Source organism: Arvicola amphibius, chromosome 9 (assembly GCF_903992535.2).
Source record: "Arvicola amphibius chromosome 9, mArvAmp1.2, whole genome shotgun sequence".
NCBI lineage: Eukaryota > Metazoa > Chordata > Mammalia > Rodentia > Cricetidae > Arvicola > Arvicola amphibius.
Genome location: NC_052055.2, coordinates 19,698,276 through 19,710,659, shown reverse-complemented (window position 1 = coordinate 19,710,659; position 12,384 = coordinate 19,698,276). Strand labels below are relative to the sequence as shown.

General features: G+C 47.0%; 1 protein-coding gene across 1 annotated transcript in view; it reads right to left on the bottom strand.

Moving 5' to 3' along the window:
* Positions 1 to 768, bottom strand: part of Fer1l6 (fer-1 like family member 6) — a 113,882-nt gene extending 113,114 nt beyond the window's left edge. Inside the window, 1 exon segment of the mRNA XM_038342996.1 lies at positions 690 to 768. Coding sequence (XP_038198924.1) covers positions 690 to 768 — 79 coding nt within the window.
* Positions 769 to 12,384: the final 11,616 nt, after the last annotated feature.

The following is a 12,384-nucleotide window of genomic DNA, read 5'->3' as shown; positions in this document are numbered from 1 at the left end:
TTCTATGCAGATAGACAGAGCCCTCATCAGAAGAACCCTTGTCCTGCTTGGTTTAGGCACTACTGTTGCCATCTTGAAAGCCCTCTTCATTTCTTAACACTGGCTTTACGTTTCCACCCACACAACCACGCCTGACAATTCGACAGCTAGCCTTTGCCACACGTGATTTGTATTCTCACTGTTGTTTCTGGAGTCTTGTTTGGAAAAAAGAAGCAACAATCCCTGCCGGTAAGAGGCGTTAAATGAGATAATGTATAGAAAGCACACTCTCCCATCTTACTTGGAGAATCCTAACTTTTGTTTTGAAAAATGTCCTTGATCCCCTCCAGGATGGTGTGGGGTCAGCTTGGTTACCCGTGCCCCGTCCATTTGATAATGGCAGACTTGGAACTCCTGAGCCACTTATCCGGTGAAAACCGAAGGCAAAACCTGAGCTCGAGCCTGTCACCACTTTCTCAGATGGCCCATTCCATGGCCCAGCAGGTCCACCCCACCCCTGTTTGTCGATGATGTTGGGCCTTGGGATGATTTCCCTGAGGCTCACACCCGTGTTCAGGAGAACCTGGGAGTCAGCAGACAGATTACTGCTCCCTGTGCCGTAGACAGCCACGTTCTCGCATAGGGAGAATCCCCGACATGAGGCCCTTTGGCCTGGGTAGTCAGCAGCAGCACCCCACCTCCCACCTCACCTTCGGCACCCTTGTTGGTGAGGACCAATCCCTTCTCTGCTTTATCTTTCTTCTTCTTTTTCAGCTTCAGTCCAAACATTCCTTTCCTGCAGAGAAGAACAACTCATCAATACAGTCATGGAAAGGAATTATCACCCCTGCTAGGAGAAAAAAAGCATGCAGAGGAGGTAGGTCCTACTGGCTGGTCAGCCCCCTCATCTACCCAGAGTGGGGGTCAGAAGACCTCATCCGTCTCCAGGTTATCCTCCTTGTCCAGAAACCACACTGCACACGACTGGGGCGGGCTGGGGTTTCTAATCATTCAAGCTCAGCACCTCTCATGTCTTCTGGCTTGCCCATGCCAGGTGCTATGATAAACTCTTCAGGGACGACATCATTTGCTGATGGCAGCAATTGTCTCCTGCCAGAGAGGGCAGCAACAGTGTCTCTGGCCACACAGCTCCTGGAGATCTGCTTAGGCTCACAGTCCACTATGACTGCTGAGAAACCTGAATCTCCCAGTCCTCTTGGCAGCCATCACTTGGCCGGAGTCAGGCCCTCACACTGCTTCTAAGGTCGTGGAGCTCTGGTACCCGCGGAGGCCAAGCCATAGGCACGTTGCTCAACTGGTGCATGGTGTGCTCCCAAAAGGTGAGCCTAGTGGGGAACTTTGATGGCTTCTCCTGTCACATGTGTTGCCTTGGGCTGCAGAGTGTTCCTTGAAGAGAGAAGCAACCTCACTTCTCTCTCCCCCCAAGTACACACTTCCTAGACCCTGGGCTGCCCTGTGCTTCTGAATGTGGGACCAATGAGGCTGTGCGTTCCATGGCCAAGGTCACCTGCTCCATAGTCAGCCTGCCTGTCTCTCACCCAGTGGGGTCTTCACAACCTCAAACAGTCCCTGAGCTCTCCCAACTTCAAGATCCCATTGGGTAACAAGGTAATGAATGAAAAGTAGTTATCAAAGTACATACACTATAAGTTGCTTTATGAGCCTTTGTTATTAATAGCTATTGTTGTTGTTCTAAGAGATAGTATTAAGACCAACCAACAGAAGAAACAAAGATCCATTTTATTGATGTACTTATTTATCTCTCAGACTTAGGTGAGGAACTAAGGCACCTGCTCGCTAATGCTGAGCTGTGGAATGGACTTGATCAGGAGGGAGAGAGTTCCCTTCCCTGGAGGTCTCCAAGCCAAGGATGCTCTTAAAGGACCGTGTGTCGAGGACAAACACCACAATGGAACTCTGACCCAGGGGATTCGGGGGTTGTTGAGACTGAGATGCCAAGAATGGGCTTTGGTAGCACCCAGACACGGACTGCATTCCTCCCTCCTTGGGAAAGTCAGAGCCCCAGTTTCCTCCTTTGTGTAATGAGATAAACCAGAGTGCCTGCTTCCCGGACCAACTGGGAAGGAATAAAATGGAGCAAAGTAAGCAGAGGGCTTGCTCAGGGCCTGGTAGACAGGAAGTGACATGAAGTGCCCTCTGGGAGGGAGTGTCATCATTCTAAGTCCTCTTAGGATCTCTCCAGAGAGCAAATACACGGGGGACCTCCCCTTTCTGGATTTTAAGAGAGCATTCTCAGTAAAAGTTTTAATTAGCCTTTTTTTCAATGGTAACTACCAAGCAGGGGACCCACACCTGGTACTTTCCAAACCCTGAACCAAAATATGCTCCCCAAGACTGCAATGTCGTGATTGGCTCATGAAGACAGAACCTCATATCCCCAGGAACATGGCCAGTATCCACTGGCTGCTTGTCAAGGCTGAGTTATCTCCATCTGCAAGAGGGAAGTTGCTACTAGTCAATGACAGTGGCGCTGGAAAGTGACCCAGCACACACAACATGAACGGCTGGGCATTCTGGCTTCTCCCAGAGATGCCCACGACTAAGCAATGGGCATGGCTGAAGAGAAGAAGAAGGGAGGGATACTCATCCTTTGGCTCGGGTACCTCTTCTCTTTTGTAACAACGAGCGCTTGCCCTTCTTGACCCTGCTGTCCATTGGAGTCTCCTAAGGGTTTGTGTCTTAAAAAAAAAAAAAAATACAGAAACAATGCTGATGTCTGGAACTACCTGTAGAAAGTTTTACTTAACCCAGGGTGCGTGGGGAGTTCAAAAAAATCTCTTATCTACAACTCAAATCCCTGCGGACTAACTAAAGAAGCCTTTGGGGAATGCCCCAGGCTCTTCAGACAGCTGGCTCCTCACCTATGATAATGATAGGCACACAGCGCATCTGCCTGAAGCTAGGTGACAGTCATCAAGCGTGCTCCTGGCACCAGAGAGTTTCTCCGTGAAAACTGAGAAACGCTCCTCCACCTCCCTGTGTCACCCAGGGGTAGGGAGGAAGTGTGGCATGCCGGTCTCCACTGGTGGTGGCACTGGAGGACAGAGCAGGAGAAACAGGATCGGTGCTGGAAGGTGGGGCTTCGGGAGAAGCTGTGTGACTCTGGCTCTAGAATTGGGGGATGGGTACTTAGACTGAGTTTTTAATTCCCCCAAATGACACAAAGACATTTCTCACTCAATTAAAAATGACATTAAAATAGGAGGTATGTTTGTAAAGTGGAAGACTTGCTACGAATTACTATAGTATCAATGAAAAGATGACCGAAATTTTAAGTTTTGTACTTATAGTGACAGAAATACCATTTCATAAGTGGTCTCCTAATATCCCCACAACATACCGTGGAGTAAGGACTACTGTTACCGTTTCTCCTAAAGAAGAATTGGGGTGTCTAGTCAATACATGGGAACCAGCTACCGAATCAGGAGGACTGATGTGGTAGGTCTCCATCATAGCTTTCCTCACACCGGCCCTCTCCCGCTTGGGGATTATTCTAACAAGGAACTCCAAGAAGATGAGACTTCCAGCGCAGGATCTCTGATGGTGCCTCCCAGGCCACCCCAGGAAGAGCCAAGAGACACACAGACACACCCATACCAACCTGGTCTCCTCAGGGTGAAAGCTACCGTGACTCCGATATCTGTGTCCAAACAAGAAGAATGTTATACACGGCCTGGATTAGACTAGCTTCTGCCCATCTGCTTGTAGCGTTGGTGCAAAGCATCTAGAATGCCAGGCACAACTAGTGTGGTACCACGGAGGAGCTGCTGGACTGGCATTAAGGGTTTCTTTTTGTCACTTTCTAATGATTTCATTGATGGTGACCACAGAACTCCTCCAAGCCCCAGACTCGTCTTCGGAGGGCTGTCCTAAGTTACCTCAGCTTCCCAAACTGGCTCGTCATGCAGACAACTCTCCTGAACCTCCTGGTGAACTACATGAAGAGAGCCAGAACCACATTTTTTTTTTTTTTTGGTTTTTTGAGACAGGGTTTCCCTGTAGTTTCTAGAGCCTGTCCTGGAACTAGCTCTTGTAGACCAGACTGGCCTCGAACTCAGAGATCTGCCTGCCTCTGCCTCCTGAGTGCTGGGATTAAAGGCGTGCGCCACTACCGCCCGGCTCAGAACCACATTTTTACGTAGCTAATTTCATATCTTTTTATGACTCCAGAATTAGAAAACTACTTGAAATTAGAGTTGTGTGATTTCTTGATTGAGTCACCAGGTTCCCTTTCAGCACCAGCTTTTCTATCTTCAGTGCAGAATAGAAGCAGCTTGGACCAAATGGCCAAGCGCTGGGATAACTGTGTCAATGGTGTGACCGTGCAGGTCTATGCTGCCTTCTCTCTTCCTAAGAGGCCATAGGACACAAGTTGCTCAGGTATCCCACTTCCAAACTCTCAACCACAGCCTCCAATGTAGGAAAAGGAACAAAAGCAAACCCCAAGCTAAACACTGAATTTATCTCCAACACCTTTAAAAGTTAAACTAAATGTAATTATATTTTGTTAGAATTTTGTTATCCAGAGAATGAATTGGTACACAAACAGGTCTGTCTTAAGAACAAGTGTCCGCATGATGGTACAGATCTGTAATTACAGCCCTGAGGCAGGAGGATGCCGAGTTCTGTGTCAGCCTGAGCTACATAGTGAGACCCTGCTCCAAGAACAAAACAGACAGCAACAATGAAAATCAAAGTGTTTCCAGCATTCTAAGATTATCCAAAATCTTAGAAAAAGTCCTAGTTTCTGAAAATGATCATATCATAAACAAATTGATCCAGCCTTAAAATGACGACAACTGCATTTTTTTCTTTCTCTTCTGAGTCCTAGACTTTATAGAGACACATGCCTACAGGTATGTGTCTATAACGTGAAAGTAGAGTCTTAATTGTCTAGTGGAACAAAGGAGACTAATAGGAGCTTTGGGTGATGAAGGGGAGGTGGGAAAGGATGGGAAAACAAGCGCTATCAAACTGCATGCCATGGACAATAAGCACACACTACTTAAAATATTATCTAAGGACTGGAGAGATGGCCCAGTCAGTAAAGTTCATGCATTACAAGCATAAAGACCAACATTTAGTCCTCAGGGCCCCAGTGGGCACAAAATAAGGCCAGGGATAGTGACACGCACTTGTAATCCCCGTAGTGGAGATGCAGAGACACACTCATGAGTGTGTGTGTGTGTGTGCACGTGCGCGTGTGTGCACGCGCCAGAGGCTAACCTTGGGAGCCATTCCTCAAGAGCTATTCACTTTTCCACTTTGTTTTTGAGACAGAGTCTCATTGGGTGCTGGCACTCTGCGATTAGACTGGGCTGGCTGGCCAGTGAAGCCCAGAGTCCCATCTCCACCTGCTGAGCCCAGGGATTATAAGCACATGTCACCTCCTCCACATTTTTGCATGGGTGCTGGGATTGAATTTGGGTCCTCATGATGGCATAGCAGGGATTTTTTTTTTACTGCATTTTCTATTTCTTTTAGGGAAATTTAAAAGAATGTTCTTTACCAAAAGGAGAAAAACCATTGCATTCAGAATCCCTAATGGACACACTTGTTCAGGGTACATTTCTAACTCAGTTCCCCACCCCTTTCCATTCACCTCCATCACTTGAATGGACCACAGTATTGAGTATTCTTGCTTCTTAATCATGGGATCAGTCCAGCCATGAAGGAGCATAATTCTCAAGTTTAAGAGAAAACAGCCAGTCTGCTATGGGCTCAGAAAAGGTCCATAATGACCAACTAATGACATGAACAGATTGAATATCAACTCTTAGTCCAGAGAGAACCAATTAATGCTGGCCTATTATGATGTGGAATCTTAAGCACACAATCAAGGCAAATGGACATGCTTTTAACACAGCCCTAAAGGCCCTTGTTCTATACATTCCAGCCCCAAAACTCATCATAACGAGAGTCGAATGTAACAACTTGACTGACAGCCATTAAGAGCCTGGATATTTTGCCTTCAAGAAGTCAGCTGAGTCTAATACACACCTCCACTGTCTCTAATGAGCACCCCCCCCCTTCTTGTGAGTTCTCAGATCCCAAGACAACTGGGATAATCCAGAACTATGGTACAGAGAGCTAGGCCAGGGAAGCCAGCCTCCCATAATTCACCAGGCGTATTTCCCAAGTGTTCAGTTGCAAAGTGGCAGGAAGGTGTAATAGGGGGCACCCCAGGAAAAGGAGGGCTTCTTGCTTGCATTCCTCCCACTCATGCCGCTGCATAACAGCAAAGATTCCTATAGATGCCTCTTCCTTGGGCAGAGAGCTCCTTTCAATGCCTGGATTTGTGACTCCCTCCTCCCCTGCTCCTCATTTAATGAGCATCCTCCTCCCCCATAGGCATCAGCATGTCTCACATGGCTGAGCTGGCTAGAATACAAGGAAGCTAGAGAAACAGATTCTAATTGTGTAGTTAGAGCTTTACTCTTTCCATCCCAAAGCCTTCCCTTGCCTGGGTCCCTGAGAAATGGTACATCTTTCCCATCCTGCATCTTTACAAATTTCTCAGAGCTCTGGCCTCCACGCTCCTAAATGCCAAGGAACCAATCAGGTTTCAGCCAAGCTACACTGCAGGTAGCTTCTTGCCATTAAAAACAACAGTTTTCTCCCTTTGTCTCGGCACAGCTACCATCAAACTTCTGTCTACTTCAGCTCTCTGCATTTCTTTACACCCTAAGCCTTCTGCCTCCAGAATATTCCTCAGTTACTTTCTGTAGAATGAAGAATGTGGCAGTTGGCTCACATTCCTTTCTTGAGATCATTCCTTTGGAAGTGGCGGTTGTCTGCTCATCCATGAACATCTACACTCTGTCTTAATGTTAAGTGGAGGTAAGCCGCCAAGGCAACTGGACCCCCCCCCCTTTTCTATAGCTACGTAGGTGACCCTATCTGGTTCAGAAGAAAGCATTTGAAAACCATTCTGGACTAAACTGTACTTAAAGCTGATCTTCCTCAATCCAGCTAACCCGTGCCAGAAACTATATTTTGATACCTATTTGATGTCCAGGTCTAGTTGTCAATGGATTTTGACCTGTTGTGTGTTGGGGTGGGGATCAGGGTATTGCCACAACCCTAGAACACTGTCAAGAACACTAATGTTTCAACTTATAACAGAACTATAACAAGTGACGGTCTTGAAGCTTTATCCTGAAGAAAGAGAATCTTAAGGCTTAAATGTGAAATGTTCTCCATAGGATCACACGTTCAAAGACTTAATCCCTAGCTGATGGCACTGTCCTGGAAGGCTGTGGAACATTTAGGAGGTGAAGTCCAGCTGGTGACAGTAGGTCATTTGTTGGGTACAGGGTATAAGTGCTGGTTAGTTTTTGTCACTTGGCACCAGATAGAGCCCCCTGAGAAGAGGGAACTGAGGGCTGCCTCCATCAAATTGGCCTGAGAGCATATCTATGGAACATTTTTTTTGACTGACCATTGATATAGGAGAGCCCAGCCACTATGGGCAGTGCCATTTCTGGACAGATGGTCCAGGGTTGTATAAGAAAGGTGCCCAAGCAAGCCTTGGGAAGCAAGCCAGACACAAGCTTCCTCTGTGGTCCCCGCACTCCCCCACTGGTTTCCCTCAGTGATGGGCTGTGATTGCTATGTATAAGCCGGGTAAAACCTTTCCTGCCCATGCTGCTTTTGGTCATGTTTATCACGGCAACAGAAACCAAGCTGGAACAGGGAATTTCAGGATTTGTAACTACTCGGTGTACTGCTCCCTCTCTACCTCCTGCTGCCCCATAATATGACCAGTGGTCTCACATACCCCAGACAAGAGCCGATTGCACCAACTTGAGAAACTGTGCACTCTGAGCTCGATTCTTTTTAATATTCTATTTTCACACACAATCACACTAACACACATACACACACACACAGCCTCTATCAGCTCTATGTTCTTCCCTTCCTTACATACTTGTCATACTGATGGAATAGCTCCTGAAAAGACATCAATCACCTTCACCATATGCTGAGTGTTTGAAGACAGTGGCCATGCCTGGCTTCTGTCTGAATCCCAGATAGCAATCACAGTATCTGGTATGTACTAAGGTTGCTGGAATGTTGGATTAGGGACAGACAGAGGTGGATAGAACACGCAGATAGAAAAGCTTTACTACAAAAATATACAGAACTTCTACGTCCCGATTTTAAACTGTGTTATATGAGTCCCAAAGAAGTTAGAGGTGGTGTGGGACTGAGGGAAAGAGAAACAATCTAAAGTGTCAATGGCTGTCTGAACCTTGCCCCGTGCTTGCCCTGAAACTGGGGAGAGAAAGTAAATGATCCACTCTGGGACCTGGCAAGCCATTAGTGCTCTGTTAAATGTTTGTTTGTATGTTTGTTTGGAGTACTTGGCTACACATAGGCTTGCAAAGATAAATGCTGCAGTTTCTTAGCTGGGGCCTTCACGATGCTGGTGGGGACACAGAAACCCATGTGTCTGAAAGCACAATGCAGGAAGTGCTCTCTCAAATATGGACTAAGGGCTTTCAGAGAATGAAGAACGGCTTACGTGGGCCTGGAAGGGTCAAGGAAGACACTAAAAGGAGGTGGCACTTTGGGTCCTAGAAGAGGAGTAAGGTAAGCAAAATGTGACTGGGAAGGATGAACACGCGTAGTAGGAACTAGATTCCTACTGTGTGTCAGATTCATTTGCATGAGACCATTCATATAATGGCCACAACATTGGAAGGAAGCACTAGCACTCTCAAAATCTTCAAAACGTAGATATTAACTTAAAGAGGCCTAAAGTCACTTGAGCAAAGTCATGGGTGCAGACAGGGTTCAGATTCCCAAGCCAGACAAAAGGAACAGCATACACGACGGTGCCACCGGGACCCTCCACAGACTCTTGTAGGAAGCTGGAGTGGTCAGAGAGGCCCTTTCTTCTTAACTAGCTAGGAGTCAAGCTGTTCCCTTTGGCTGGTCCTCAGGAAGGCCTGCATCTCTCAGGAAAACATCTTGTACCAGTGTCTGATACTACCCAGGCTGTAAATAGGAGTTAAATGAAAGCCTTCCCTCAAGCTCCCACCTCTCCACTCAGAATACAAGGCCTTCCTTCAGAGGTTTTCCCAGAATTCAAACTTCCTATTGAAACAGTCAGTGTCGGGTCTGAGGAAACGACTCCTCCAGTCATGAGAGACATCAGTGTCTTCAAGCTTCTGCCTCCACCCCTTCCCCACCATGATGGGCTGTGACCCTGGACTTGGAAACGAGATCAACCTTCCCTTCCTTAAGCTGGATTTGCTGGATATTTTGTCAAAACAACAGGACAAGTGACCAGTACGGTAGAGAAAGGGTCAAGCGTGGTTGTAATTGGATGCTTATTGGCCTCTGCTACTTCTGCAGCCTCCTGAAGCTCAAGAGAATGCAGCTCTGGGGTTCCCTTTGCAGAGGTTGGTGGTAGAGAGTCGAGAGAGGGGCTGCTTTGGAATACCAGGAGCTGGCAGGCCTCAAAGGGGCTCAGAGACTCTTAAGGTTAGCAGCATCCTAAGCGATACTAACCTTAGTTAGCCGTGTTCTGGGAGGTCTCAAACTCCAACACATTCAGGCAAAGGATGCACACCAGCCTTCAGCCAGGCTATTTTGCTTTCCATAGGCCCCAGATAAAGCCGTTCCCTGGCATTCCTTTCTACAATACTAGAGTTCTTCATTGTAAAAGCAAAGGCCATCTGAGGAAATCCCCATTCGTGTGCCTGGAGTGAGGAGTGGAGGGATTTCATGTCACCCCGCTCAGAAGGACCCTTACAATTTTTTTTTTTTCAGAACAAGATGGGTTTGCTGGTACACAGCCATGGATCCAAATACTTAGGAGCTCAGGACAGGAAGATGATACATTCAAGGCCAACCAGGACTACCTAGTAAACCAATTTCTCAGAACAAACACACAAAAATGGGAAAAATAACCTCCCCGAATGCTAGCAAAGATACGAGAAAAGCAGAACTCTTGGGTACTATTGGTGAGAGTAACAATGCAGCCCCTATTTAAGAAAACTATCATATGATCCTGCTATTCCACTACCGGCATGCACCTGGAGGATTCTATGTCAGCACAGCACAGAGACAGACATCCATGTCTAGTGCAACACTTACACAGTAAGCAAGTCATGGAATCCGCATGAGTGCCCGTGCGCTGATGAGTGGATAAAGAAAATGTAGTCTATACACAGAACAGAGTATTACTTGGGCATAGAAAACATCAAAATCATGCCATTTGCGGGAGAGTAGACAAAACTAGGTAGCCGAATGAGCAAAGTAAGCCAAATTTGGAATAAAAATATGACGTGTTTTATATGTAGACGCTCTAATCTTTAAGACACTACTAGGGACTACCAGGAGACTGTGTAGAGGGAGAGGAGAGGATGACATAAGGTAGTTGGAAGTATATATAATAAGCATATTATATATGTGTTTATGGAACCGTCACAGGGAACCCCATTAACGTGTGCGATCTCCGTGCATTGATAATGATAGTAAAAACAAAACTTTAAAAGCAGAGCGTGAAGGGAAAGACAAGAGGTCCATGAACAGAGAGGTGGGGAAAATACAGAACGGGCAGAAGAGGGGGGAAGGAGCTATCGATGAGTGGTAGCAGGCACACCTCCTTCTCACCAGCTTCTGAGCCTTCCTTCCACTCTGAAGCAATCACGCCTTCCAGTACTCCGCACACTAAACGAGCACTCGGCCAGGTGAGAGCCGCTAACATTCCTGTTGTAGCTCGCCAGGGTCTTGGCTACCTAGAAGCACCTGCATTGCTCAGGTAGCCTTAACATTTGCAAAGAAAAGGTTCTGGGCAGGCCGGAGAGCTCATGGTTGACAGACCTTATGGGCAGCCTTCTCTCTGGCAGGACATGTAGAATTGTACCTGGACCTGCTTGTTCAGGGTTGTTTCATTAATCCTTTTTCATATAATTGGGAGTTGGACTCCCTTATAAAACATTTAGTTCGTGTGGTAGTTTGAAGGAGAATGGCTCCCCTAGGCTCATATATTTAAATACTTGGTCACCAGAGAGTGGCACCATTTGAAGGGATTAGGAGGCACGCCAAGTGGGGCTAAAGGGAAGAGGTCATTTTATCATGACCAAAATCCTACTTTTTTTTTTTTTTTTTTTTTTTTTTTTTTTTTTTTTTTTTTTTGGTTTTTCGAGACAGGGTTTCACTGTAGTTTTAGAGCCTGTCCTGGAACTAGCTCTTGTAGACCAGGCTGGCCTCGAACTCACAGAGATCCGCCTGCCTCTGCCTCCCAAGTGCTGGGATTAAAGGCGTGTGCCACCACCGCCCGGCCCAAAATCCTACTTTCTCATGTCTGGGGTACACGGGTCTCAGAGGCTGAGTGGGAAAGAGGATGCACATTTGCATAGGTACCCTGGGTTACCCTGAGAAAATGTCTAGGAATCCACACACCTGTGTTCTTCTGCCAGGATGCTAAGACCCCAGCAAACATGAATGCCGTGGGCTTTTTCTCTGAGCCCAGGCCAGCTCTGCTCCATATAGCCCCTTCCCACTCACCCAAAAACCAGCTTTTTCCTTCAACAGAGCCTTGCTTTGGGACCTTGTGCCTTACATAAAATGCTCCAAGGGATAAAAATTAGTATCTAATCTAGTTACCTTTTTCTATATCCTGAGAAAAGCAGAAAGAAGTTCCCACTCTTTCAAAGCACAATGCTGTTTAAATTCTGTTGAAAAGCAGCCGTCGAGGTGTTTCACCCACGACCTCACCGCCTTTGCAAACCTGGGCTGTCCAATCACTTCTGTGGCCAAGAGGAGCTGATTAGATCCAAGAGTCAAACTTTAATTAGTGCAGTCGAATGAGGCTCTCTAAATCCCTCTAACAGAGCCAGCTCAACGCAATTACTCACAAGCAGTGCCCAGTCAGCCGTACCCCAGACGTGACTCAGAAGGAGAAAAAAAAATCCAACTAGAAATTCGGTGTTGCAGCTTTTCAAGGGTGGCCTGCCAGGATGAAAACAAAGCTGGAAGCTCACCTGTCCCTTCCCGTGGCCCTCTGCAGGTGTGTGGAGGGCATTTAGGACCGCTTCTCCTGAGTGGGATTTCTGTGAGATTCACAGAGTCCCAGAAACAGGGCCCCGCCGCACCACCCCTCCCTGGCCGGTACAGTCTAGTTCTGGAGGGTTCTGCTCAGGTTCCTGTTACCGACTTGAGCAGAAGCTGTGGGTTGAGCCTTGTGAATGGAAGGAGACCCTCAGAGGCCTGTCCACTTCTTCAAGAGTGACTGTCCTTGAAATTTCAGCTGTAGCTCAGGATTAAAACAGAACAAGTCTCAAAGTCACAGAGAGCCCTTCCCAGACCCATTCTAAAAACACCAAAGAGAAAGGTCTAAAGCCATGC